The sequence below is a fragment of the Haliotis cracherodii genome, unplaced genomic scaffold (assembly GCF_022045235.1).
Source record: "Haliotis cracherodii isolate W230 unplaced genomic scaffold, xgHalCrac1.p SCAF_8, whole genome shotgun sequence".
Classification (NCBI taxonomy): domain Eukaryota; kingdom Metazoa; phylum Mollusca; class Gastropoda; order Lepetellida; family Haliotidae; genus Haliotis; species Haliotis cracherodii.
This window is the reverse complement of record NW_027266341.1, coordinates 32,334,357-32,359,419: the sequence shown is the minus strand read 5'-3', so window position 1 is coordinate 32,359,419 and position 25,063 is coordinate 32,334,357. Positions and strand designations below refer to the sequence as shown.

General features: G+C 38.9%; 1 protein-coding gene across 2 annotated transcripts in view; it reads left to right on the top strand.

Annotated features, from left to right (window-relative positions):
• Window positions 1-25,063, top strand: part of LOC139449948 (gamma-aminobutyric acid receptor subunit gamma-2-like) — a 102,414-nt gene that overhangs the window by 65,518 nt on the left and 11,833 nt on the right. Inside the window, exons 3-6 of one of the 2 annotated variants that reach the window (XM_071231559.1) lie at window positions 7,556-7,623; window positions 12,648-12,871; window positions 18,850-18,932; window positions 23,211-23,348. In XM_071231559.1, the coding sequence (XP_071087660.1) occupies window positions 7,556-7,623; window positions 12,648-12,871; window positions 18,850-18,932; window positions 23,211-23,348 (513 nt within the window). The remainder of the gene's footprint in view (window positions 1-7,555; window positions 7,624-12,647; window positions 12,872-18,849; window positions 18,933-23,210; window positions 23,349-25,063) is intronic. The other variant, XM_071231560.1, reaches the window with a different exon arrangement.

The window sequence follows — 25,063 nt, the reverse complement described above, 5'->3', positions numbered from 1 at the left end:
TACCTCATTACGACACTTTGCAGGATTCATTGTGTTGGAGTTGCTGACGCAAAGAGAGAATAGGTCATCTGTGACGTGCTTGTCGTTTCCGACAAACTTTGAGATAGCGTCATCATGATGTCATTGCCATCTAAGGCTTATATGATGTATCCATCTCCGTGGTGTAAATGATAGTAAGTCTGCCTGGAGAGTGGTAGTTTGGTTGTTCGATCCCTGGCCGAATCATACCAAAATACGTTAAAAGATGGTAGTTGGACTAAGGACTAGCTCGGGGTGGGGTTTCGATGTCAAACTGCGACGTAGTATCTATAGTAGCAGTGGGAGTCCACGCTTCATTAAAAGACACCTCTACACTTTTAAATATATTATGTGTGTGAAAACTAACTCTGACAGTGTCTCTGTGTCATTAGGACAATCGTTAAGGGCTTGATTGATATGTACTTAAATTTCAATTGGTAGTAAAACATACACACACATACACGTGCATGCACGTCGCTATATAAGTGCAATAATCTTGGACGCGACGTTAACCTATTTCACCTCACCTCACCTCACCTTTACCACCAAGCCTCTGTGTAGTTTGATAGGTGGCATGTGTGAAATGAAACCCTTGAGTCCATATTTACCTGTGTTTCTTGTTCATATCTCCGACATTTATATTTGTAGACCATTCAAGCCACATTAATTTGGTAGTAGGATTCATTTATTAAAACAACATTCCCTCTATAAGTTTTAACTATATTATTAGACGATGAAGCATGGTATTGATGCTTGGACTGTACTTGTCTCATCAAGTCGATCTGTGTGTACAGCTTTGATTTCCTCTCACATAAGCACCGACAACGAAATGTGTTCCATTGAATACAAGGAGAGTTTAATGGTGCAGTCATATTTATTTGATTTCAAATCACATTCAGGACAACATAAATAAGAGAAACGATGATAATGTGTGCTACTGGGGATGCAAGGATGCATTTATCTTGTGCGCTCAGACAATAGGAGTTGTCTGCAAATGAAATCTCTATGATGTGTCACACCACGGTCGGCGACTATGCCATAAAGCCTAGACGTGTTTATCACCAGGGTACAGATCTTCACTTGTAACTAAATGCAATGGGCAACAGGGGATTTGAAGAAAATATCGAATGTGAAGGGGCTTGTCGATAACAGGATGCTTCAGCAGACAAACACACATCCATATAGATCTTCTCGCCTCTCCATGAACTTTGACGAACGTGCATAATTGAACATGTTGGTGTAATGGAACGCGATTCTTATTACACACACATGTAATGTAATTCCATACGCATTACGGGAAAGTAAACATTGACATTGAAATATGATATTGATGTTTAAGTCGATGTAAATGTTGTTCATTTTTGGAGTCTTTTGGGAAAATTTTGATTTTCATAGTTACAGCCAAATGTATGAGTACTAACTCTCGATCTCAAATAATCTTGATTAAATATATTTGTGTTTGGACCTGAAACCGTTATTTTACCCTTGGGTACTTTTGCTTTTGAAGTAATTTTTGTGGAATTCCCCCTCTAAAATTTCGTATTTATTTTCCCCCTAAAATCCCATTATTCATCAGCAAAAGTTTTAAGACGGTCGTTATACACCCAATAACGTCTTTTGCCATTATCAATTTCCTAAGTGTGTATATGTAATTTACCACAATTAATATGAATCTATATATTTTTTGTGATTATAAAAATTGGGATATAGTGTGAATAGCACTTAAACATATGTGATGGACAATGCAACACTTAAACAATTAACAGTCATGTACTTTCTAATGCACCGCGTCCCATTGCATAAGAAGCCATCATCAAAGTAAGGTGCTAACAAGTTACCATGACCCACAGAAAGTGTGAACTTTGGGGGTGAAAATACAGTCTGGAAAAGAAGTGCAATTAAAATCTCATCCGCCACAGCATATAGCAAGTAATGAAATTCTCGACAATCTCATTATTCACTACTGCCTTTTATTTTCATTCGATTTTTCTCTTCCCATTTTATTATTCAGCGATCAATCTGTTGGGATGGGCACAGATCGAGTAGAAAAGGGGAAGAAAAATGTTTATATAGTAACAGTACATCATCAGATTAGCAGACGTTTTTGAAAAGGTTACCAGTCTATAAATTGAATTATTGTCTTCCAGAGCAAATGTGAAATCTTAATGGTGTGTTTGTCGATATCAAAGGAGTATATGTGAAATTGATGATAAAATGTATTTCAGACGTGTATGTACATTTCAGTCAGGAAAGATTTATTGCTTTGATTGTAAAAAGTATAAGTTTACAAAGGAGCCATGTGAAGTATGGGCAGACATTCGGTAATGACTTATGACAGTTCCATATAACGATGTATAATCGGTGGCTCTGAGGGCGATAAGTCCGGATCCGTGAATCAATTAAGTTGTTTTTGCGCCGAGCTGTCCTGTTAGTTTGGCAGTATGTATAAAGGAGCAAAATATATGTAAATGACTTAATTGGTCATATTTTGTCGATCCAAAATCACACCTATCATTCCATGTTATGTTCTCAACGTTGTCTGGTATGTGAGATAAATATTTCACGCCAGACTGTGAAGTAGGGTTGTTAATATCTCGAGGGTCTATCAAAGGAGTAGTGTGGATTTTCCTAAAATAGAAATGGAAACACCTGCAAGGTGTGCATTTGTTTTTGATGAATGACCCCATGGTCGTATCCTATAGATTCCGGTCTATCAAAGTGTAACAGTGTAAAAGAAGAAAAAGAAGAAAAGTAATTTATTAAAGTTTTACACATTGTAAAATGGAAGTATGGCAATGACAGTAGTCAAAAAATGTATACAATGTCAGGTCATATGGCCTTAGAACTAACAAAAGTTTCTAAGTACATACACATGCTTGTTTATTTTGTTATTCGACATCCCTATATTCTCCCAAAAACTAACGAATTTACAATTAAATGCTGAGTATACATAAAAGCGACAAAACCCTTATTTTCATAAGAAATCTCTGCCGTAAGCAGACTCGATTGTACGATTCCGACTTTATCATGAGCATGCGTTTATTAATCAATCTCAGAGCGGGATGGTATGGTGTTCTCGAAAATGTTAGCGTATCCTGCCCCACAGGTGGTACCCGTCACAAACACATGCAAAGTCAATTAATTTGTTTACCTGAAAAACACGGGAACATGTGGTACAAGTCAAAATAAGGAACTGCATCGGACATAATTTAAATTTTATACAAAGGCATTGTTATTAAGTATTGTTGGTCAATCTTCATATATAGTACCATTCATACAGTTTGTTACCGCATATTCTTAAGTGGACATGCTTATATACACAAATGCAAACATTTACAAAAAGAAAGCAAATCAGAAGGTAGCCTTATAACACACTTGTCATTAAGTACTTCTTGGCCAGTCTTTGATGTGTTTCACTCTTGATTTCATTTGTCATCGCACTTCTTGAAATGGACATGACTCTATTGGCAATAATAAACATGTGGCTGCCAAGGTTGACAGCAATCTCATAGGCGTGTCAGAAAAGGCTGCAATGAGCAAGTCTGGGGCTTTTGTGAAACATACACATTATCGAGTAGCATGCTATCAACACTCTTGTCCCATCGATCACAGTGGTGGATATTTACACGGTGCTAGTCACTGCCTCTGACCCGCGGAACACAACCCTTTATCTACACTATTGGAGCCAAGAGAATGCAATTTCAGCGTTAAGTGGTTATATTTCTTGCTACAGAAGACCAAATGTGACGCCACGATGAATTGCCTTCGCAAGCTTCCTCTCAGGGAAACCACTTATGTTCTCAATGGTTTCTTTTTTTCGCCTGGTACTGCCATGAAAAATACTCATCTGTGCAGGACTACTTTGTGTTGTCAAGGTCTGTTGACGCAGGCCAATTTCTGTTTCTTAAAAAGACTGTCAAAATGATACTTTGATTTATAACATACTAAGTGGTATATTTCTGTATCCTTAGTGGTGTACCCTACCTTCCAAAATGCCCACTTAAAGTGTTTTTTACATTTGATTTCATATTTTTATAATGCGACATAATCTTTTCCTTAGTCATTCTCTGGAAATCGTAGACTCTACGATTCCGACTGCATCGTGAGCATGTTTATGAATCAGTAAGAAACTGTGCTTGTACCAGGTCTTCACGTATTTGGCAATATATTCTAGACATAGTGGACTCTTATGAGACTGTTAAAACGTTCATGACACAACGCAATACCGATATACGTGCAGCTCAGGGATGAGGCATTGCTTCACCACAGCTTCTGTACATCCGATCTTATTACTTCATATGATTATAATTCATGTAATATATATTGTATGTAAAAGTATGCTTTATTTGAAATGGGTCCGACCACGTGGCAACAATAAATCAACTGTTCAATGTTGATTGACATATTTGATATGCCGTAGGTATGTTGTTACGTACCTCCTACCTATGTCCTAGACTGTTTAGAGGCTGCAGTGTCAATTTAGTCAGAGCTGATTTAGAGATTTTAACAGTCTTCAAATAAAAAACGTGTTCTAGCACCTGTACCGAAATATTGGATTGTCTTTTATTGTTTTGTCTTCATGTATTGACTGGTGTGACAAAACTGACTCCCGATACAATTCACTATTTTGACTTGTACCACATGTGTTCTTATCAGGTGATCATTTAACGTACCTTTCCATGGGTTTGTGACGGGGGCCACCGGTAACATACGCTCACCTTTTTGTGAATACCTATTTATCACTATTTGATTTTGATTCATAAATATAAGCGATAAAGCCCTTTCAATATGTAAAAGAAATCGTTGCTAAAAGCAAAGACGATTGTACGATTCCGACTATAGCATAAGCATGTGTTCATGAAGCACTATCAAATAGTGATGATACCAGGTGTTCGCGAAAAGCACAGCGTATCGTGCCCAACAGGTGGCACGTCACAAACACATGCAAAGGCAAGTCAATTGTTCACCTGTTCACCTGCATCATACATGGTTCTGGCCTCAAATTAGGAAATGTCCTCCACATTTGTCCTCCAAACTCTTGCTGGGGCCTTGAATGTTGTAACCTTGATCAGACAACTCTTGAGAAAGAGTCGTATGACGCTCTTTGGAATCTTCGTAGAAACACATGCTCATGATATCGTCGGAAGCGTACACTGGAATCTGCTTCTGGTAGAGATTTCTTATGAATAGTGTCGCCTTTATTTGAACTACCTTCAAGGACTTGACGATAGTACCCTGAAGGATTCAGGGACAGAATAAGTGCCAAATATCCCATATTATACATTAGGCTAGGTGGACAGACTGAGTGACTGGTCCAGAGTCAGTTTTTACAGATAGCCCCGACAGCTGGAAATTTGCTGACTGGGCGTAAAACAACCAGAACAAAATTAAAGGGGATCCCCACCGTGTTAAAATACATATCTGATGTGTCTTTCACGGGTCAAACGTCATACAAGTCCACTGCCAAAGACACGAGTTGGACTATTCGCATGGTTTTGACGCTCCTGATCACTACATGCAGAGACTGGGAGGATGCAAGGTCTGAGTACAGCCAGCATCAGCACACAGCGCTTCTTATCGGAGACTGTTTTGTCTGCCTGCGTGTCCCAGCTAAGATTTATGTTATGCTATTCTGGGCATCGCTTTTCATTAAGCTAATGTGTGAAAAGCAGCCAGTTAATACACCATGCCGTGTTTTATCTGGACGAAGACCAAACGCAGTGTTTATCTTTGAGTGCATAGAGTCAAAGTTTATGCAACACCATAGCTGGACAGTGCAGAGAGGTTTGTTTTATTGATTTTAGAAGGGTATTTGAATGATGAAACTCTTAATTTTCAGAACACTTGAAAAAGTCCATGACAATGATGTACATCGTTTTAACGAAATCAGAGTTACGTTCACAAGGAATCTGATAAATATTGGTTATTGCTTGTATCCCGCCTATTTTATTATGTTCTGTATAAAATGTAAGATAGGGCATCGTATCAGTAATATTCAACCGTAAAGTGCAAAGAAATAAGGGGAAAGTTCCATCACAGTGTTTGAAACATAGAAACGTAAATTACAGCAACTGTACGATGTTTATTCCTGGGCAAGGATCAAAGTGATATAAACAAAGCGATAAGATCGCCTGTCCATAGATAGGAGGTATTGTAGAAAGTAGATCTTATCGAGATTAATTATCCTATGTTTAGTGTTGACGTGTGCACTTCGCGTCACCTTTCGCTCACATAAAACAAATCTAAAGTAATGTTATTAGGGGTATCACAGTAACGGTCACTGTGGATGGTCGCGTGGCTCAATGAAGCCTTGTCTCACCGTCTAGACTGCCAGAGAAGATGATGGTGCTTTAAACGTGGTGATGAATTATCTCTGAGTGGGTACTCGTAACCTTGCTAATGACACGGAAACGTCACGATCGTGTTTATGTGACGCCCTTGTAATTAAAGAAGAAAATGCACTGGATTACTTATTCATTAATGTAATAAGTTAATCCCTTTCTGTAAGAATCAGTGTTATATTATATGAAATTGTAAATATGAAAGGACAAACAGGTATATTTATGTTTTGTCGAAGAGAGATAATATTTACATAAATCTCTCAAAATCTATATTGAGATGACGTGGATGAAGTAGTGACACAAGATCTAGTTGGACATCACACAGGAATAAGAGGCTGCAGATACGAGCACAAACTATATATTGCACAAATATTAATGTACATTTGTACGATTATGGAATTAAAAAACAACAACACATCAACAAAATGAAAAAAAAACTAATAATAAAAAAGTATAGAATGACACCAGAATGTGCCACAGACTATTAGAGCATCGGACTCAGGGAATATATTTGTTTTCAGATGAGGGTTTTAAGAGTTGTTTAAGGTCGTTCAAATAAATTCATCCGCATGCTCGATTCTTTAAATCTGGCATTTGTCAACAGACAAGCAGTCCTATTGCGATATTCCAAATGTCGTAGTTAAAGCTAGTTAAGACTGATATCATGAACATTGAATCCCAAAGCACGTCCAATACGTCAAACGTATTTAGACCCGTGACGGCGTCCGCCAATGTTACGTCACAATGAGCTTCTAAATAACATTGTCTAAAAACAAAGTATGAAAATGTAAAAAATAGTGAAAATGAAAGTCTCGTAGCGAAGACCTGGTGGCAAGTGAAAGCGCCTTGAGGCTTTTGGGCGTCGGGTAAACAGCCTTGAGTGACAGCAGCCTTCTCTTCTGTTTGTTTTTCTTTTTTCTTTTAACATCCCCGTGTTAAAGAACAGTGTTTTTAGAACAGAGCGTATGGCTTTGAAACAGCCGTAGCTGAATTTATTTCACGTTATAACGCTGATCAAATATTTACTTCAGCTTCATTGAGAATGGTTTTTGTAAATCGAATATTCAGGATGCCATTCTGCACTTCGGCAAATACCGCTTGAACGTATACGACGTAATCATATCACATTGCATGGAACGTATAAAATATGATTAATCATTAGTTACACATTTTCATAGCTCTTGCTTTCATTTCAGATCAGCCTGTACTAATCGAGACCCACGTATCTATAAGAAGTTTTGGAAAGATTTCTGAAATGGAAATGGTGAGACATCTTTGACGCCTTATTTGGCAATATATACTGTTGTCAAAAATATGAACTTTTGTATACTACTCACGTTTTTTGTGGGAATTTTCCATGAGATCCTAAACTAATGTTAATTTTCAAAAATGCCGCGTTTGCTATTATAGGTTATACTCATCACGTGGTCATCACATGGTTAGCATGTGATCGTTATCATCGTTATGTGGTCAAGCGTGCTGTTCTGTGCTCAGCATGTGATCATCGAGTGGTCCCAACATTATCATCTTGTGTCCATCTTGCGGTCACCATGTGTTCATCGTCTTGTAAGCATGTCACCATCTTGTGACCACCAAGTGTCAATCATCTTATAAGCATGTCACCATCTTGTGACTACCAAGTGTCCATCGTCTTATAAGCATGTCACCATCTTGTGACCACCAAGTGTCAATCGTCTTATAAGCATGTTATCTTTATGTGATCGCTATTTGATCATTATGTTATAAGCATGTTATAAACGTGGGCATCATGTGTCCATCATGTTATATACATGTTTTCATCATGTGGGCACCTTATGTTCATCATGTTATAACCTTGTTAGCAACATCTGGTCAGCGTGTGTTCATCATGTTATAAGCATGTTCTCATCATATGGTCTTTATCTGGGCACCATGTGTTCATCATGTTATAGCCTTGTAAGCAACATCTGGTCAGCGTGTGTTCATCATGTCATAAGCATGTTCTTATCATATGGTCTTTATCTGGGCACCATGTGTTCATAATGTTATAACCTTGTCAGCAACATCTGGTAAGCGTGTGGTCATTATGTAATAAGCATTTTATTAAGTATGTCGTAATTATGTTGATGAGCATATCTCATCATGTGTTCATTTGTTCATCATACGGTCATCAGGGCTATCACATGTGCTTATCGCTTGGAAGGCATATGTGATCATCGTGTTGGCAGGCGTCCGGTAATTACATTGTCATGCATATCGCCAACGCGTGGTCACTACATGTGTATGTGGTCATTATTTGGTCAAGTTCCTTCCATCGCCTACTGAAGCATCGGCGCTTGTGATAACGCTTTCTCAAACATCCTACTGTCGTTTTTGTTATTCAGTGTAATGCATCGTCAGCAGTTGTTTGGGATCTCGCTAAATTTTGTTTTATTTATACACAAAAAAATATCATATTAGTTAACGGTAACTAATTAATTTAGCGATCATTGTAGATTTTATTGTAGTCAATATGAGACACTGGTTTCATGATAACATGTTATCTTGAGACGGGAACTGTTCAAGCCTTTTTTTTATTTGATTTTGTCTACGAACTATACAGTTCCTGAACTTGATAATGTCTCATACACGATATATCTCGCTGTTCTTATTGAGATGTAATATGAAACCCCGTTATGAATGTAAAAGGACAAACAAAATGCAATTTCCAATTAAATAGTGTTAATTGCTGCAATTAATCATTCACATACGATATGTTGCAATCCTGTTTAACCTTTTATGCACCATTTTCTGAAAGCTTTCGAGTTGTCAGAAATGTAATTCTACTTTCACAATGAGGTCATCGAGTAATAATCTCCTTTCACAGATTCAACATCAAAGCCTGATGCGCCCATCAATTAGGTTCAATATCACATGTTAACATTACCACGGTAGTTTCTATGTAATAAGTTAGCGCAGAAGCTTCTTGATGCTTGTCAATTGCGGTGATATATTACAGGAATCGAAATCATCATCAATCAAACCAACAGACATGGTCATCCGAGGTCAAAATATAATTTGACAACCCAATATCAGATTACCGATAAAATATAGTTATTGCCCCTGTACAAGGAGGCGACGATCATTCCTAACCAGTGTGGCATCGTTGGTTTGTTCTAATTGCAGTCCAGATAGAGTTGATGGGGTGTAAAACGTGTCAGCGTCGTGAAATACTACAAGGAATGAACACAATGTTATCTCTGTCCACGGTTGCCATTAGCAGGCGTATTTATTTATATCAATTAAAATCATTTTCCCCATTGACTTCTATAGTAACTCTGTATACATGTTTAAATAACTAGGCACCCAACAGCTATTGCATGTATATGTATGCACTGTCTGGTCTTAAAGCAGCAATATAAACAAAAATAGCTAGCTTAACCATTTCCGTTTCCGAGTATAGGAAGCTAAACACACAAGCCCCAGTTCCCCACCAAATGTCACCTGCTTTAAAAATATATGTGGTCAAATTCATGATAAGTCATCGTGTTAAAAACAATAGCATTAAATATTGAAATACGTACTTAGTTTTAATTACTAGATGGATGTACATTTTTAAAACATAAACACCTTTCATCACAGATGTTAATTTCATTTCTCCGAAATATGAACTACAAGACAAACCACCCATAGATGAACTGCAAATATGACTTCTATCCGGACTCGTACAATAGAAATGTGAGTGAGTGAATGAGTGAGTTGGGCTTAACGCCGCTTTTAACAGTATTCCAGTTATATCACGGCGTGTCAGCTTAATGTGGGAGGTACGCCCGAAGTGATGCAGGTCTCAGACGTTTACCACTACGGTGAATCCCACGAGCACGGGTATGGTGCTGACAGACCTAGAAACATAATCGGGACGAACCGGGATTCGAACCCACAATCATAAGTTTCTGGTGTGCCCAAGGGACGGAACTCTGCACAGCGAATCGCTGCGCCTTAGACGGCTGGGCCACCCGTGCCCCCATACAACATGTGAACTTGATACGTCACCTCATTCATTTATAGAAACCAGTTGGAGGAGGTACGCACGGGTAGGCTCGATGTACCTGCTACAGACTATTTCTTTGAGGCTGAGCGTAAACTTTTGAGTAAAACTTTGTAAAGCTTTGAGGCTGAGTGTAAACCAGAGATGGAGTTGCCAGCTAGTGGATACAAAAGAGGGGTAAATCGCGTGCACTGCACTTTTTGAAAATTAACATGTATGTTGTTCCAGAGATTGACGCAGAACGTTTTCGCTTGGTTGCTTGCCACTGATATGTCCTTGAGTGAGCAAGTGCATTGGGTTATAAAAGCAACTATATATGTCGTAGCTTGATTTAATACGATAGAGTTACTTGGATATCGGTATCACGTAATTCGTTGAGTGTATTTGTCATGTAACCAGTCGCGGCAATTTCAAGTAATAATGTACACATTTCACAATTATTTATTATCTGAGGTGAGCGTTACCGTCTCTCCTTTCAGTCATTACGTGGCATATTAATTAAATTGGGAGCGTCTGGAACGGCTGGGTAAGTAGACCGTTCCTAGACTTAGGTTTGAATATTTATAGTCAAGTATTGATGATAATATGTGCCCTCATCGATTAATATGTTTCAATGGTTTGAAATGACTTTTGTTCAATCCTTTTCTTGTCGTTTGTGAGATTATGTTAAAATTCCATCGAAATATGCTTCGAGTTAAGATATAATTAACGCATTTGCCGTGTAGGAAAAAGACTTAGGCCTCGTTACACAAAGCGATATTATGCAGAAATGATCGTAACTACCATTTGTTATCATCAGCTTAGGATAATCGTAACGTTAGAAACGCTTTGTAGAACGGGCCCCTGGACCGTGGAGTGAGTGAGTGAGTGAGTATGGCTTTACGCCGTTTTAGCAATATTTCAGCAATATCAGAGGCTCACACATTTTACACATGTGGGGAATCGAACCCGGGCCTTCGGCATAACAACGCTTTAACCTCTAAGCTACCCATAACCACCCGCCCACCCACAACCCACACCCGAACCGTGGATTGAGTACGGCGTGGAGGCAACGTGACACAAAATAATACTCCCTTGTCTTGACATGACACATAACATATATCTGGGCCACTTGGCCGAAATACTGATTAATCACGTCCGTGTGTCTGTATGTGTATGTATGTATGTCTGTCTTAAGCGTTAAATCACAAGCGTCATCTAAAAATATTTAACCTAAATTAACTATGTTGTCAATGATGTCATCTCAACATTTATTATAATGTCCAACAGTAAAAAGGGGAAAGGTAGAACCTGTATTCAGTGGTATTGCACCTTTGTTGTGTTGTGTCCCTTCATCGTACCAGGATCCGCTGGTAGTGGGTTCGAATCCAGAGTTAGACCCAGTTAAGATTATGGTCTTTGAACTTAATGTTGCAGGGAGTCTAAAAATGACACAAGTACTAAACGTTTAACCTAACCATATGTCGCTGGTAATCGAAGGTTCATAATCTGGTTTTCATACCAAGACCAGCTGATCCTATCAGACCCAAATCTATACCTCACGTAGCATGTATGGTGCTAAAATGTATAGCAACTCTGCTGAATAATTATGTTTCGCCTTATTATTGATTATTACCAGGGGGAGAATCATTGATAGTGATAAACCGTGTGTCAATGAATGTGATGATAATGGCACTATCAAGCTAAATCTAAATGTTCAAATATTTCTTATACTACGATTTAAATACATAACGTTACGGCCAGAGAATAAGAAATCACGATAATCCGAAACAAATAAAAGTGAAAACAGCGGGGAAAATATATGAATGTAACCGCGATAAAACACGTCGGGACTAACATTTCATTCACAACCTATAACAAAAGATAATCATCGGCGCCGTCTTTTCCCGTAGCATTAATCACTCTTGCATGTCACGTGAATGCAAAATCGTACGTAATAATAATAATCATCGGAACTGATAAATCAATAAGAAGTTAACTATTAAATGTATTATAACAACTCGTGATAAACATAACATCTGGGCAAGGTGAATGTGAGAAAAATCATCTGTACTCATTGGACGTTAAGGCTAAACTGCCTTCCCTTAAAATAGCAGCCACTGGAAGGGCGACAAACTTATCCTTTACTGAAATCTTGAGTATAGTAATAATACACCCTACCATAAGCCCTATTTCGGTCATCGCAAATTACACATGGGCGTCAGTTGTCTATCCAAACACTTCAGAGAACGTAAAAACAGAGAGCTAATCCATCTTATATTTATCTATAATTTTCTCCACAGGATTATTCCTTCCAGTGTTACCTCCGACAGAGATGGCACGACGATCGTCTCAAATTCCATATGGACAACGTCACTGAATTCACCCTGAGCAATCGCTTTCTTCAGTATATTTGGAAACCAAACACCTATTTCCTGAATGGCAAAAATTCCAAAGCGCACAACATCACCGTTCCCAACGCATTTGTTCGGATTCGAAACGACGGGCATCTGTATATGTCTCGAAGGTGAGTCTAATATCCGGTGCCCGGAAGCAAATCCCGCAAACCGGATATCCGGTGTCTCTCTGTCGAGTTTGGGGAACAAGGAAGCGTGACAAAGGAGCGGAATTGAACAAAGCTGCTGTGCCCCTAGCAATGAAACGTGCAGACATTGTCTGCCATATGCGAGACGCACCGGTGTCCATTTCTTCTTTGGAAATAACAGATTGAAATGTAATTAAATTTCGGAGACTCTGTTCTCTCTTGGGTCATTCTGTCGCCCAGCCAAATACAAGAGTAACATCGTAAATTGGCTTGTGTAAGTAATTTAACTCATTGTAGATTGGGCCACGCTTCCCTGGTTCTTGCGGATGTTTGTGGTGTACATCCATTAACCAACTGTTGGACTTAACAGATATTAATTTGGATTCAAGCATAATGAAAAAGTATCTTTTTCAGGCAAGATAAAACTCAAGGTTTACTGCTAAACCCTTTTGTTATGAAATTGGTGTTCCTCAAGCAAGTAGATATAATCTGATAGACCTCAATGTATTCTGAAAAAACCTTTGCAGAATTTACCTGAGAAATTGATTGTTGTATCACAAGTGCGTATGTTGTGTAGTACATGTACAGGTTTACTGCTAAACATGGGATGTAATCGTTCTAGTTTACGTGAGTGAAGTTTCATTTACTGTTTGTGGCTATAGGGATTCATTTCGTGATGCGAGTTGGAGCTACCTATAACACATTGTATTTAATGTAAACCCTTTTGTTATGAAATTGGTGTTCCTCAAGCAAGTAGATATAATCTGATAGAGATTCCGTCCTAAATATAATTACTCTAAATTCCAATCTTAGTGAGGATATCCTTCACTTTCACTGAACAAAAAAACCAACTTCAAACGGTAAATTCAGTTTCATAAAGAAGTCAGCAATGTCAAAGGCATTCGCTTGCTAACATTGCAACCATTTAAAAAAAATTTAGATTTTTGTTTGCCATCTGCAATACAAATGTTTTTAGTTGCTTCTCATCGGATTGAAATCGCCTGCCAGATGTTAACGCTACGGCCAATCTATTAAATGGCTCTTTTTTGTTCATCTGCAATTTAAATGTATTACGTTGCATCTCATTAAATTAACATTACTACATTAAAATTACATGATATTAAATGAACACTACCTAAAGAATTCTTACGTTTTTGTCATTTCGTTTCCAATTTAGTCATGATCAGTCATTGAACATCGTATGTTTGTCACTGGTGGGCGTAAGACGTTATTTAAAGACTTACTTTATATTTCATTATTTGGAATTTAAGTAAAAGAAACCACGAGCTTGGATGCGCTTTTCAATCGCGCCTGTTGAACATTTATGTCAACTACATCTTACAAAAACACTTGTACATGTTGAAACTGACGCGTTGAAGGGTTTCAAATCTGTCTGCTTTGACACCAGAATCGTATTCATTCAATGGCCATCGTGCATAGTGAAGACGTGTGCTTAGAGTTACTAAAAAAAACAAGTACTTGACTTCTATTGCACTGGTGTCCATCAAGCTAACATTGATGTCAAAGTACACCAGGGCACAGTGACATGCATGCCATTGACGAACGGATATTTTTATCTCCTACTTTGGCTCTTCAGGGCCAGTCGACCCTGCTATGATATTTCCATGATCTTCCCAAGCGAAGAAACAGTGATTTGATATATTGTATGCTCTTGAAATAGGCTTGTTTTTTTCAACTTTATTGCATGTTTCCTTCATTTGCGCTGAATATAGACACAAAAGGTAAATCTGTCGACGAATTCTAAAAAGCCAGTATGGAATTTGAAGTCATCTGAAATCATTTCCCAATTCACTAGTTGCATGTCGGAGTTGTCAAGGTGATATATACCCCGCAACTAGAACCGTAGACACACTCAATCATCATCTTGCGATTTCAATATATATGTATGATCTTATCTGTATAATTAACTCGCCTCGCGTCAGGGATTCGGGAACGATCGTCTCAGATTGAATCACGAAGTGAAGAATATGGGATTTACGAATAAACACAATAGGTGAAAATACCGATGATTGGATCGGGGGAAAGGGGATCAATGGGGCCACACAGAGAGAGTATTTGGTTAAGACAATAGGTGAAGTGTACTGGAGTTTAACGTTACTTCCAAGATTATTGCATTTATAATGCGACGTGCATGCACAAGTGTTTGTATGGCTGCTTGTACTAGTCCGGACTAATGCCGATTTTATAGTGCTAGCCCACTGAGAAACCATGCCGCTGTTTAACATGAATACCCAAAATTAGACACAGTATACTGACTCCTAGCCGACCAGTTCTTTTTTTAGCCTCTTAATGCCTGGTAACAACAAGTACCATCTGTCAACGTCTTTTGGTATGTCGTGACCAGGGATCGAACCTCGGACTTTCCGCTCTCCGGGCGGACCTTCTCCCACAAGACCACGAAGGATGTTGGTTAAGACAAGAAGTGAAAAGAGACAAGAAGAAGAAACTATATAAGGTTGAGAGTTTAAATGTTGTTTAAGGCCAGCAATATTACAACATATACCAGAGTCTGTAAAAAATCGAGTCTCGACCAGGCAAAGCAGTTGATAGCATGAACAACGGGACATGTCGATGGATCGATGACGCCATCAAATATGTCGAACATTGTAACCACCCGATCCTCGTTTCGTTCGGATTTTACAAGAAGCATCGCGAATTGGGGACCAATACTGCCACTGGCACCCCCGCAGGGTTGTATGTGTGTGAAAGCTGAAGAATATCACAGGGACACGTTAAAAGGTAGTCAAGCGATTGATGTTTGAAGTTGAGGGCTGATGTCGTATTACTTCTCCTAAGAAGCAATCCTGGATGAAATGAAGGACACCATGCCATCACCGGCATATTCCAGTGTACTGTGCACTTCTATAAATGAACCAGCCAATGTTCCTGCCCTTTAAACCGAAAGCAGAAAGTCCTTGTCAAGAAAATAGACTTCGGAGTGGCATTACCTCCATTGATGTGATCCGACCGTCCTGCTCCCCCGGAATTGAAAGTTCTATAGATCAGAACCCTCTCAATCATATTTCACCAACCGTCGCAGCCTGATAAGCGAACCCCTCAGTGCGGTTATTGAAAGATGATAGATCAATGATATAAGTATGCCCCGTGAAGGAAGTGTCATTCAAGATAAATTTTTCGATTTCTTTACCCTGAGGATAGTTCGACAAACTCACCCAATCAACGGATGTGTAACTCCTTTATTTTGAAGTAGAATGATATAGAGAAATCAGTGGCCGTGGACTGATTTCTCGCGGTTGGAAATCGTGATCTCTTCGCACGCCAGAGAAAGATCGTTTTTGCAAAGCAGGAGACAAATGATGTATTGGTTTTAATGGCACGCTTTTTGAAAAGATGGGATTTAATTGCGCATGGTGTCAGCTGCTACCAGTAAAATGCCACCAAGTTCCAATTGATCGGATTTCTCAGCAGTGAAATAGCGACATGAAGTTCCTGATGGTTCGCTCGTTAAAACGGAACCGTTTCTTAACCGTAGCCAAATCTCGTTGTTAACCTGTCGACCCAAAACTTCCCCAGCTTACTATAAAAACATGAGTCCATTTGAAACTTCTCCGAGCTCAACTCGATCTTTTTATGCAGCTTTGATGAAGCGTTTTGCTTTGTAGTCGGACACTTTTCTTCCGAATTCGATGAAAGAGCGAAACGATCTTAATTCTTTAAACATTGAAGCTTAATACACCTAGAGGTAAGATTTAGTACCAGATTGATTTCACATAAACCTTTCACAACTTCAAATTTGAGGAAGCTTTTACCTTCCATTGACTCCTCCTGATCAGAAGGGGCCGAAAGTAACGACCTGTTCCCATAAAGAATAGATCATTCATACACTCTGACAATGTTCATATGATTAATAAACAGAGACTTAAGTAAGACTTAATGTGCCAGAAATTCTCATAGCATCTCTGAGATGGGATAAAGGAGACAAGGCAATTTTGATCGTCACATCACAGTCACGTTCTAAACTCAATATTCAAATTTTGGTAACTCATTCTGATACAGAATTATAGCTATTTTATAAATCTCCCCGTGGTTGACAAGCTGATTACAAGCTAATGTAGAAACCGAGTTTCAGAATTCAAATCATTTATTCCCTTCTCGAGAATCAACCCGTGGCAGTAATGATCTCATTAAGTGTCGTTTCAAACTGAGTATGGTAGTTTAAGGTGATAAAATAAGCAGTATTTTCCTCTAACATTTACATATGTAAGAGAGATTATCTTTGTCCTTCTAATACGAATATTTCTTCAGTCCATAATAGTATGATATTGATCAGGGAAACAGTACATTTTCGTATGTTGGAACACGATTGAAATAATTATATTATTTAAGATAATCATAGATTGTAGGTCATGAATATGTATATGTATATAAAAAAATGTTTTTGTTGGGATTTTTCCAAAAATTAAATTAGACTATCAAATATTGACGAGTCATCTACAGAGGGCATACGTGATGTTCCAAGGTTTGAAGTTGGGAAACAGTTACAGTTCCAGACTAATTCTCTTCAGGGCAGTAGTTGGTTTATATCTGATATTAAATGAGAATACGATCTCCTGACACACGCAAGGTTCTCCCTAGTAATGTCAGTCTTATGATTTCACATTAGATAACGAAATTAATCCCATGCATTCTCACTGACAAGGCACGGTTACCGTAAGTCCAAGTTAGACGACCGGAAGTCCGATGAGAATACAACGCTACGTGTGCTCGAAAAGGGCTTAAGGAGTCAGTAGAACCTGTCTAACCTGAGTTATATACGGTCAGATATTTCCCGGGAGTATGATCAGAATTACAATGTAGCATGCTTAGGTATTGCATTTGGTCATCAAGATACGTAACACTTGTCTGGAATCCTGATCGACTTACAAGTAGGAAACATACTTGCAGCTCGCTGTGACTCAATGCAAAAGGAACTTTTACATTAAAATACATTTTGAAGTTTTATGAAAAACAAAAACACTTCAATAGGAGAAAACAAGAACATTCACAATGGATGCATGTCTTAGGAAAACAACACCACAGCTGTTTTCGGAAAAAAAGACATTACGCGATAATGGATCTTTGAGAAATATCGAAAAATAGCAGGTGTATTTTAGAATTATTGTTCAACAAAACTATTAGTGTACTGTTTTGCACAAAACAATGACGTCTGGTAAAACTTAAAAAATGTTACTATGGGATCCCATTCCAGAAATTGCTGTTATGCTAAAATGTAGATTGTGCACGTTATGTCTAAAAGTATTCATTTTTATTCATTGTCACATTTCAAAATGCGACTTTAACCTTTGATAGAAGATGCATAGGCTCGTTTTCAGGGACGGAAGGAATTTCATTTCACGACTGATTCTGGTATAAATGTATATCCAAAGCTTTATGATCAGATATATCTGATAACAGCGATTTGTAGATAAGTGTATCCTCTAGCGTCTCCGTAATAGAGGTAGGTAATATTAAACCAAATACGTCTTTGCTTCAAGGGTCTCATTTGATCAACATTACATTCGATTACAAAGATTATACCGTTATGGACATAATATATAACGTCAACCCCTGGGCATAATCAACCTCGATTATCTGCCGAAACAAATTCAAATGGGCGTAAAAGGCAAAATAATAGTGAATCCTTATGAATGGATCACTGAAGAACATTAGATGACACCTGGTGTTCGCGAAAAGTGTGTTCATGATGAAGTCATTCAGATAAGAACGCTAAATGATCCTGCTGTTTAGACCTTAATCTTTAACCATCGTTCTTTCAGCAGTATCCTGTTTTTTCTTGCTTTACGCTGCTTTAATCTTAGCTTTAAAAATGGTGGTTTGCCAACAAGCGTTCACGTCAGCATTTGACTTGATATACGAAAATGAACCCAATTTGCAAATACAAATAAATGTACGACGGATGCATATCTTTATCATTCCAGATTGACAGTGAATGCTAAATGTCCCATGCATCTTCACAGTTACCCTATGGGTAAAATCAAATGTCCTCTGAAACTCGGAAGTTGTAAGTATGTCATTGTATTTATTCTATATTCTATTCTTTAAGTTATAGTGTCATTATATTCTAGTGTTTGTGTCAGTGATAAGAACAAAAGGACAAGGGCAGGGTTGAGAACGATATGTATGGGATAGGGGGATAGAGAGCAGGTGATAATAGGAATGGAGAATGAGATAGGGAATCGGACTTTCAAGACAGAGACATGTCATGAGAAAGGAGAAAGAAAATGAGAGATAAGGAGGAGAGATTGGTGGTCAGAGATGGAGAAAGCTTGGAGAGGGGTGAAAATGTTGAATTGTAAGAGTATGGGGAGATAGTGAGGAAGATATAGGTTTCAAAGGTAGAGAAGGGAGGGTGGGAAGGAAGGAGCTAAAATAGAGAAATGAAGATGAAGAAAGGAGAGAAGATATGAGTGGGGTATACAGAGAGGTGGGAGATAGATGGGAGAGATATAAAATGAGAGATTGAGTGAGAGAAAGAGAGAGAGATATATATAAAATGAGAGAGAGAGAGAGAGAGAGAGAGAGAGAGAGAGAGAGTAGCAGTGTACCAAGGTGCTACACTCAATGGTATATCTCCATAAAGGACAACGATCGGGCAGATATCCCATGGCGTTACTCTCTGATCCTTTAATACCGTGGATCAACCCTATACCCGATAGGAAATTATATTACGCATTCACTGGTTTTCTTGTTACTCGTTCATGCTTATACGACATTACCGTCGGCTCCATTGGTCGACGAAGAACATTGGATGACTTCCATTGTGATGCAGGTTGTATCTTGCCACGTACTGGAGACATTATCATTGATTCTCTATGGGGAGGTGGACCAATTTATATGCAGGCTGTGTATCCAGAGGGCTTATTCTAAATCCTCCGATTACGTCACTTCCGGTAAAGACGAGTTGCTACAGTTGTCATGTTGTGCCGATCTATTGTCTCTGTAACTCTTCGTGGATAACTTCTGTATTCATATGTTGCAGTTTCTGAGAGGCATTCTCTGAATTATATCATAGTTGGGGGTGAAATGAGGCGTTATTACACAATACGTAACAGATAGTGTATAACATGTATATGCATGTTGTAGCGTGAATTCACCAAGAGAAAATGCAGTTCAGTATCACGGTTCTGTAATCCACATTCGACGAAACCGCCTCTGTGGTCTCGCGGGTAGAGCGTCTGACCGGAGAGGGGAAGGTCGGTGGTTCGAACGTTAAAAGATGGTACTTGTTGTTACTCTGCCTGGCGCTCGGCATTAAGAGGCTAAAACAATGAAAGGTCGACTTGAAGTCAGTATACTGTGTCTGAGAGGGGTATAAATGTTAACCTGCGGCATGGTATCTCAGCTGGTGAACACTATAAAATCGGCATAAGTCCGAACTTGTAGTAACAGTCACAATCTAGCTCTAATCCCCGCATGGGTAAAATGTGATAAACCCATTTTTGATATTCTCTGTAACCAGGCGTAAACCTTGTTCACTCACTCACTAATTTCAAGCATGATAGATGCTTTATTTCTCTTGTGAGTCATTCAATGGTGACTAATAACACACATTGATGCTATCATCACTGATATTAGTGAAGCAGTGACCAGACAACCAGTGACTGACGCCATGACCATATACCAATCGGGGCGAATCTTTAGCGGATCCTGACAAAGCTAACGGACATAACTCTGCAGTCTATCTCCCTCAATACAGAGACACTGATAAATGATCCTACAAGCACTACTACAATAATGTGAAGCAAAATAAATGCAAATAGGCATACGCCGCTTGCTCATAAGTTGTTTGATCAATGTCTCAACATTCAAGAACATTTCCAAAGTTGATCCTAGCAATTCCCTATTTTAAGTGGTACCATATCTTCCGTTTAGTAAGGTGTTATTAACTTGCCTTTGCATGTGTTTGTGATGGGAGATACCGGTCGGGAAGGTTACGCCCAACGTTTAGCACACTCCTGGTATGATCACTATTTAATACCGATTCATATAGACATACTCATGAAAAAGTCGGAATCGTACAATGGACGCCCCATTTAGTATTAGTGAGTGAGTGAGTGAGTTGGCTTTTAACAGTATTCCAGTTATATCATGGCGTGTAGGCTGAATGTGGGAGGACAGCCCTAAGTGAGGCAGGTCTCAGACGTTTACCACTTCGGTGAAACCCACGAACATGGGTATCGTGCTGACAAACCTAGAAACATTATCGGCGCGAACCGGGATTCGAACCCACAATCATAAGTATCTGGCGTGTCCAAGGGACGCAACTCTGCACAGTGCCTCCCGTGCCCCCCATTTAGTATCAGTTTAGTTTTGAATATGGAAGGGGTTTCGTCATTTCTATTTATAATGTATAGGTAATGTTGTAAAATGACTTCTGCAAATAAGTTACGGACGCGAGTGTGCCAACTTGAGATACAACTTCCTTCCCATTTGTTATTTGCCCTATATTATTAAACTTATGACGCCAGTAGAATTTCCATTACGCTTTTTTTCCTGCACAAGCAGAACAGGATTGTATTTTGATATATTTCTCACAATAAATACATTTTATTAACATCCGGGGCCCGGAGTCCACCATCTACACCTTGTAACCTGACATGTGTCTCAGATTTATGGAACATCGATGAAACGCAAGTGCTTATTCAAATGTGTTCGAAACCCAACATTATTTCTGAATGTTTTAATTGGAAATAGATTACCGTTTGTCAGGCAAATATCTCAGCCACGATGAAATAAGTTCCATGTTCTCCCCGACCAGGGACCTTCAACCCATAACAAATACCGCGTCTGTGATCCATGTGGAGATATGATCGCTCCGGCAACTTCTTGATGGGGCAGTAATGAAATGCAAACACACAAAAACACATGAAATGCGATTTTGAGCGGTAACCACCTCTGAAATATAACTCCCTCGATCGCTTAGAAAACAACACTAATTTAAAAACAAATACATTGGCTCCTCTCAGTCTTTCTGAAATTGGGATATCGATCAATTTCACTCACTCATTCCGATGTTAGAAAAGCGATAGACATTAAACAAACCAAAATTGTTTCGAATAATCGTATTCTGTCGTAGAAGTAAATTATTGTGAGATTTAAAAAAAATTTAATCTTTAACTTTGAAGGGAAACAATAACGTGATATCAACATTATGAAGGAAGAAATTGTACATTACGATGTAATAATAATATTCTACAGTATATATTTAAGGCACTTGCATCAACCAAAAATTATTAGGATTTTGTCTGAGTAACTGGTGTCTCAGGGTAATTAGCTGTGGAGAGTTATCCCCCTTACTTGTTCAAGGATTCGCCAGTAGATGCTTGAGTCCTAGGTTCGCCATGATAATGATCCAATGTTTGTCAGTACCATTCATATATTACTACTGGAATTCGATGCCCAGAGTTATCCCCCTTAGTTGTTCAAGGATTCGCTTTGAGACTCTTGAGTCCTAGATTCGCCTTGACAGTGTTCTTTTGTCAGTACCATTCCTATTCTTATGGGTTTCACAAACGTTGAGAAACACCTACAATCCATATGCACGTCACGTTTGTTTAGTTCTCACATGATATTGCTCTGACACTTTGGTATACTTCTAGGCGTTTGACCTTGACTTACTTCCATATATCATAGTTTCAGCTGGCTCAAGCACGGACGACTTGAACTTTGACCGGGACTGATTATACCCCAACATCGTATTGTTTTAGTTGGCTGTACCACGGATGACATGGTGTACTTCGTTATGCTTAAGGGGCGGTGGGGTAGCCTAGTGGTTAAAGCGTTCGCTCGTCGCGCCGAAGACCCGGGTTCGAACCCGGGCTGTATTCTGGTGTCCCCCGCCGTGATATGGCTGGAATATTGCTAAAGGCGGCGTAAAACCATACTCACTCACTCAATCGTGACCTGGACCCTAATATCATATTGTTTCAGTTGGCAAAACCACGGATGACATTGTATACTTCTGGAAGGTTTACCTGGTCCCCAATATTGTATTGTTTGACTTGGCTGAACCATGGATGCCATGGTGTACCTACAGAGGTTTGACCTGGACTTTGGACTAACGGGATCGGGTGGTCCGGCTCGCTGACTTGTTTGATGCATGTCATCGTGTCCCAATTGCGTGGATCGATGCTCATGATGTCAATCACTGGATTGTCTGTCCCAGACTCGATTATTTACAGACCGGCGCCATATAGCTGAAAAATTGCTGTAGTGCGGTGTTAAACAAGAAACAAACAGACACACAACCTGGACTTAACTCCATATCTCATTGTTTCAGTTGGCTATACTACGGATGACATGCAGTACTTCTGGAAGTCTGGGCACACGTCGGTCGATACGTATGAAGGCCTGACCATGTCCACGTTTGAGCTGGGAATAATCGAAACATACAACACAACGTCGAGCAATACTTTAGGTAAATATATCATTCGAATGTCGAGAACTCTACAGTTTGATATAGCTTATTATTCGCGAGATTACACGCTAAAGAACCCATGAAATAATTTCTCTTTCTTCTAATGTGCCAATCCGCCTATTTTGACTTGTACTTTGTGTTCCCGTGGTTTTTTTAGGTAAACAATTGACTTGCCTTTGCATGTGTTTAACGGTTGTCGTCAGTGGCATGGGGCGGGATACGCTCGCTTTTTCGCGAACACTTGTTACCATCAATATTTGATTGTGATTCATTAAGACATTCTTATGATATAGTCGGAATCGTACAATGGATTCCACGTTTAGTATTTCTTTTGATTATGAAATGATTTTGTCGCTTTTTACCAAAAGGGAGGTTTTGTCACCTTTTCTATACATCAGTTCTTAAACCTGTTTCATGTCAGTATCAAATAGAGGCTTGATTGGTAAGAATCGAGCTTGCACATGCAGATGGGTTAACGGTTTCGCCGATGTGTACTTGCTAGACCTGCAATTCGAGATCCTCTTTTCCCGACATGACTAAGATTGATCATTGTTACAATTGATATCGTGTAATTTTACGTTTGTGTTCAAAGGGCGCAACAATAGTTTAATTAAAACTGTAAATAAAAGCGACCAAACCATTATCATCAGAAGCCCCTGCTGAAAGCACGATACGATTTCGACCGTATGATAAGCATGTGTTTATGCATCATCATGAAATAGCTATCTAGTGATGTAGAATAGGGACTGATGTCAATATAATATGATAATATATATATTCGTTCTTGCATATCAATTTGGTCATCACTCCCTATTTCATGGTAATGCATAAACACATGATTATCATACGGTCGAAATCGTAAATACATATATGTCATTTCTAACCTAGCTATGTCACTAAACATCCACGAAACTCCTCTCACATGTATATATGAATGTATCAAAAGGAATGCTTGTACTTGTACATGTACGTGTTCAAATCAGACACTGAATATTGCAATATTTTATTACATAAACATGAAGCAAGCCGAAAGAGTACATTCCTCTTCTCTTCAATGGCTGAATGTAGAAGTTGTTTCACATAATCATTACGCAGAAAAAGAACGAGTATTAGGTCTTTTAATCAGATCACACTTTCTGGAAACAATGTAATCAATCAGACAATATTTCATTACCACGTCGAGCCAGACAGACAGCAAACAGCATTGTGATATACACTGTCTGTTCCACGAAGAAGGAATACTTCGATCATTGTATTTCACAGATACATGTAAGATAGCTTAAACGGGCTTCATGAAATATTGATGATAATACGGAAACAGAGCCATCATGGGGGAAATTGAACAAAATAACATATGCTTGCCTTTGGTTAAACAGTAGATTGGCTCATAATTTTCATTTCGTGTCTAGTCAGGTTACTTACTTCCAACGATATTATTTATGAAGTCGAGCGGAGACCTACAAATTGAATCAAGTCATATATGTGGGAGCGTGATAAGGTCAAAACGGTAATCTAAGGGCATTTAATTGTGCCTCCAGAACTAATATATTTTTTTTTTGAACATGTTTTGGGGGCAGTCGTCTAAGGCGCCGTCATTCGTTGTGCAGAGTTGCGTCCCTTGGGCACGCCAGAAACCTATGATTGTGGGTTCGAATCCCGGTTCACCCTGATTATGTTTCTAGGTTTGTCAGCACCGTACCCGTGTTCGTGGGTTT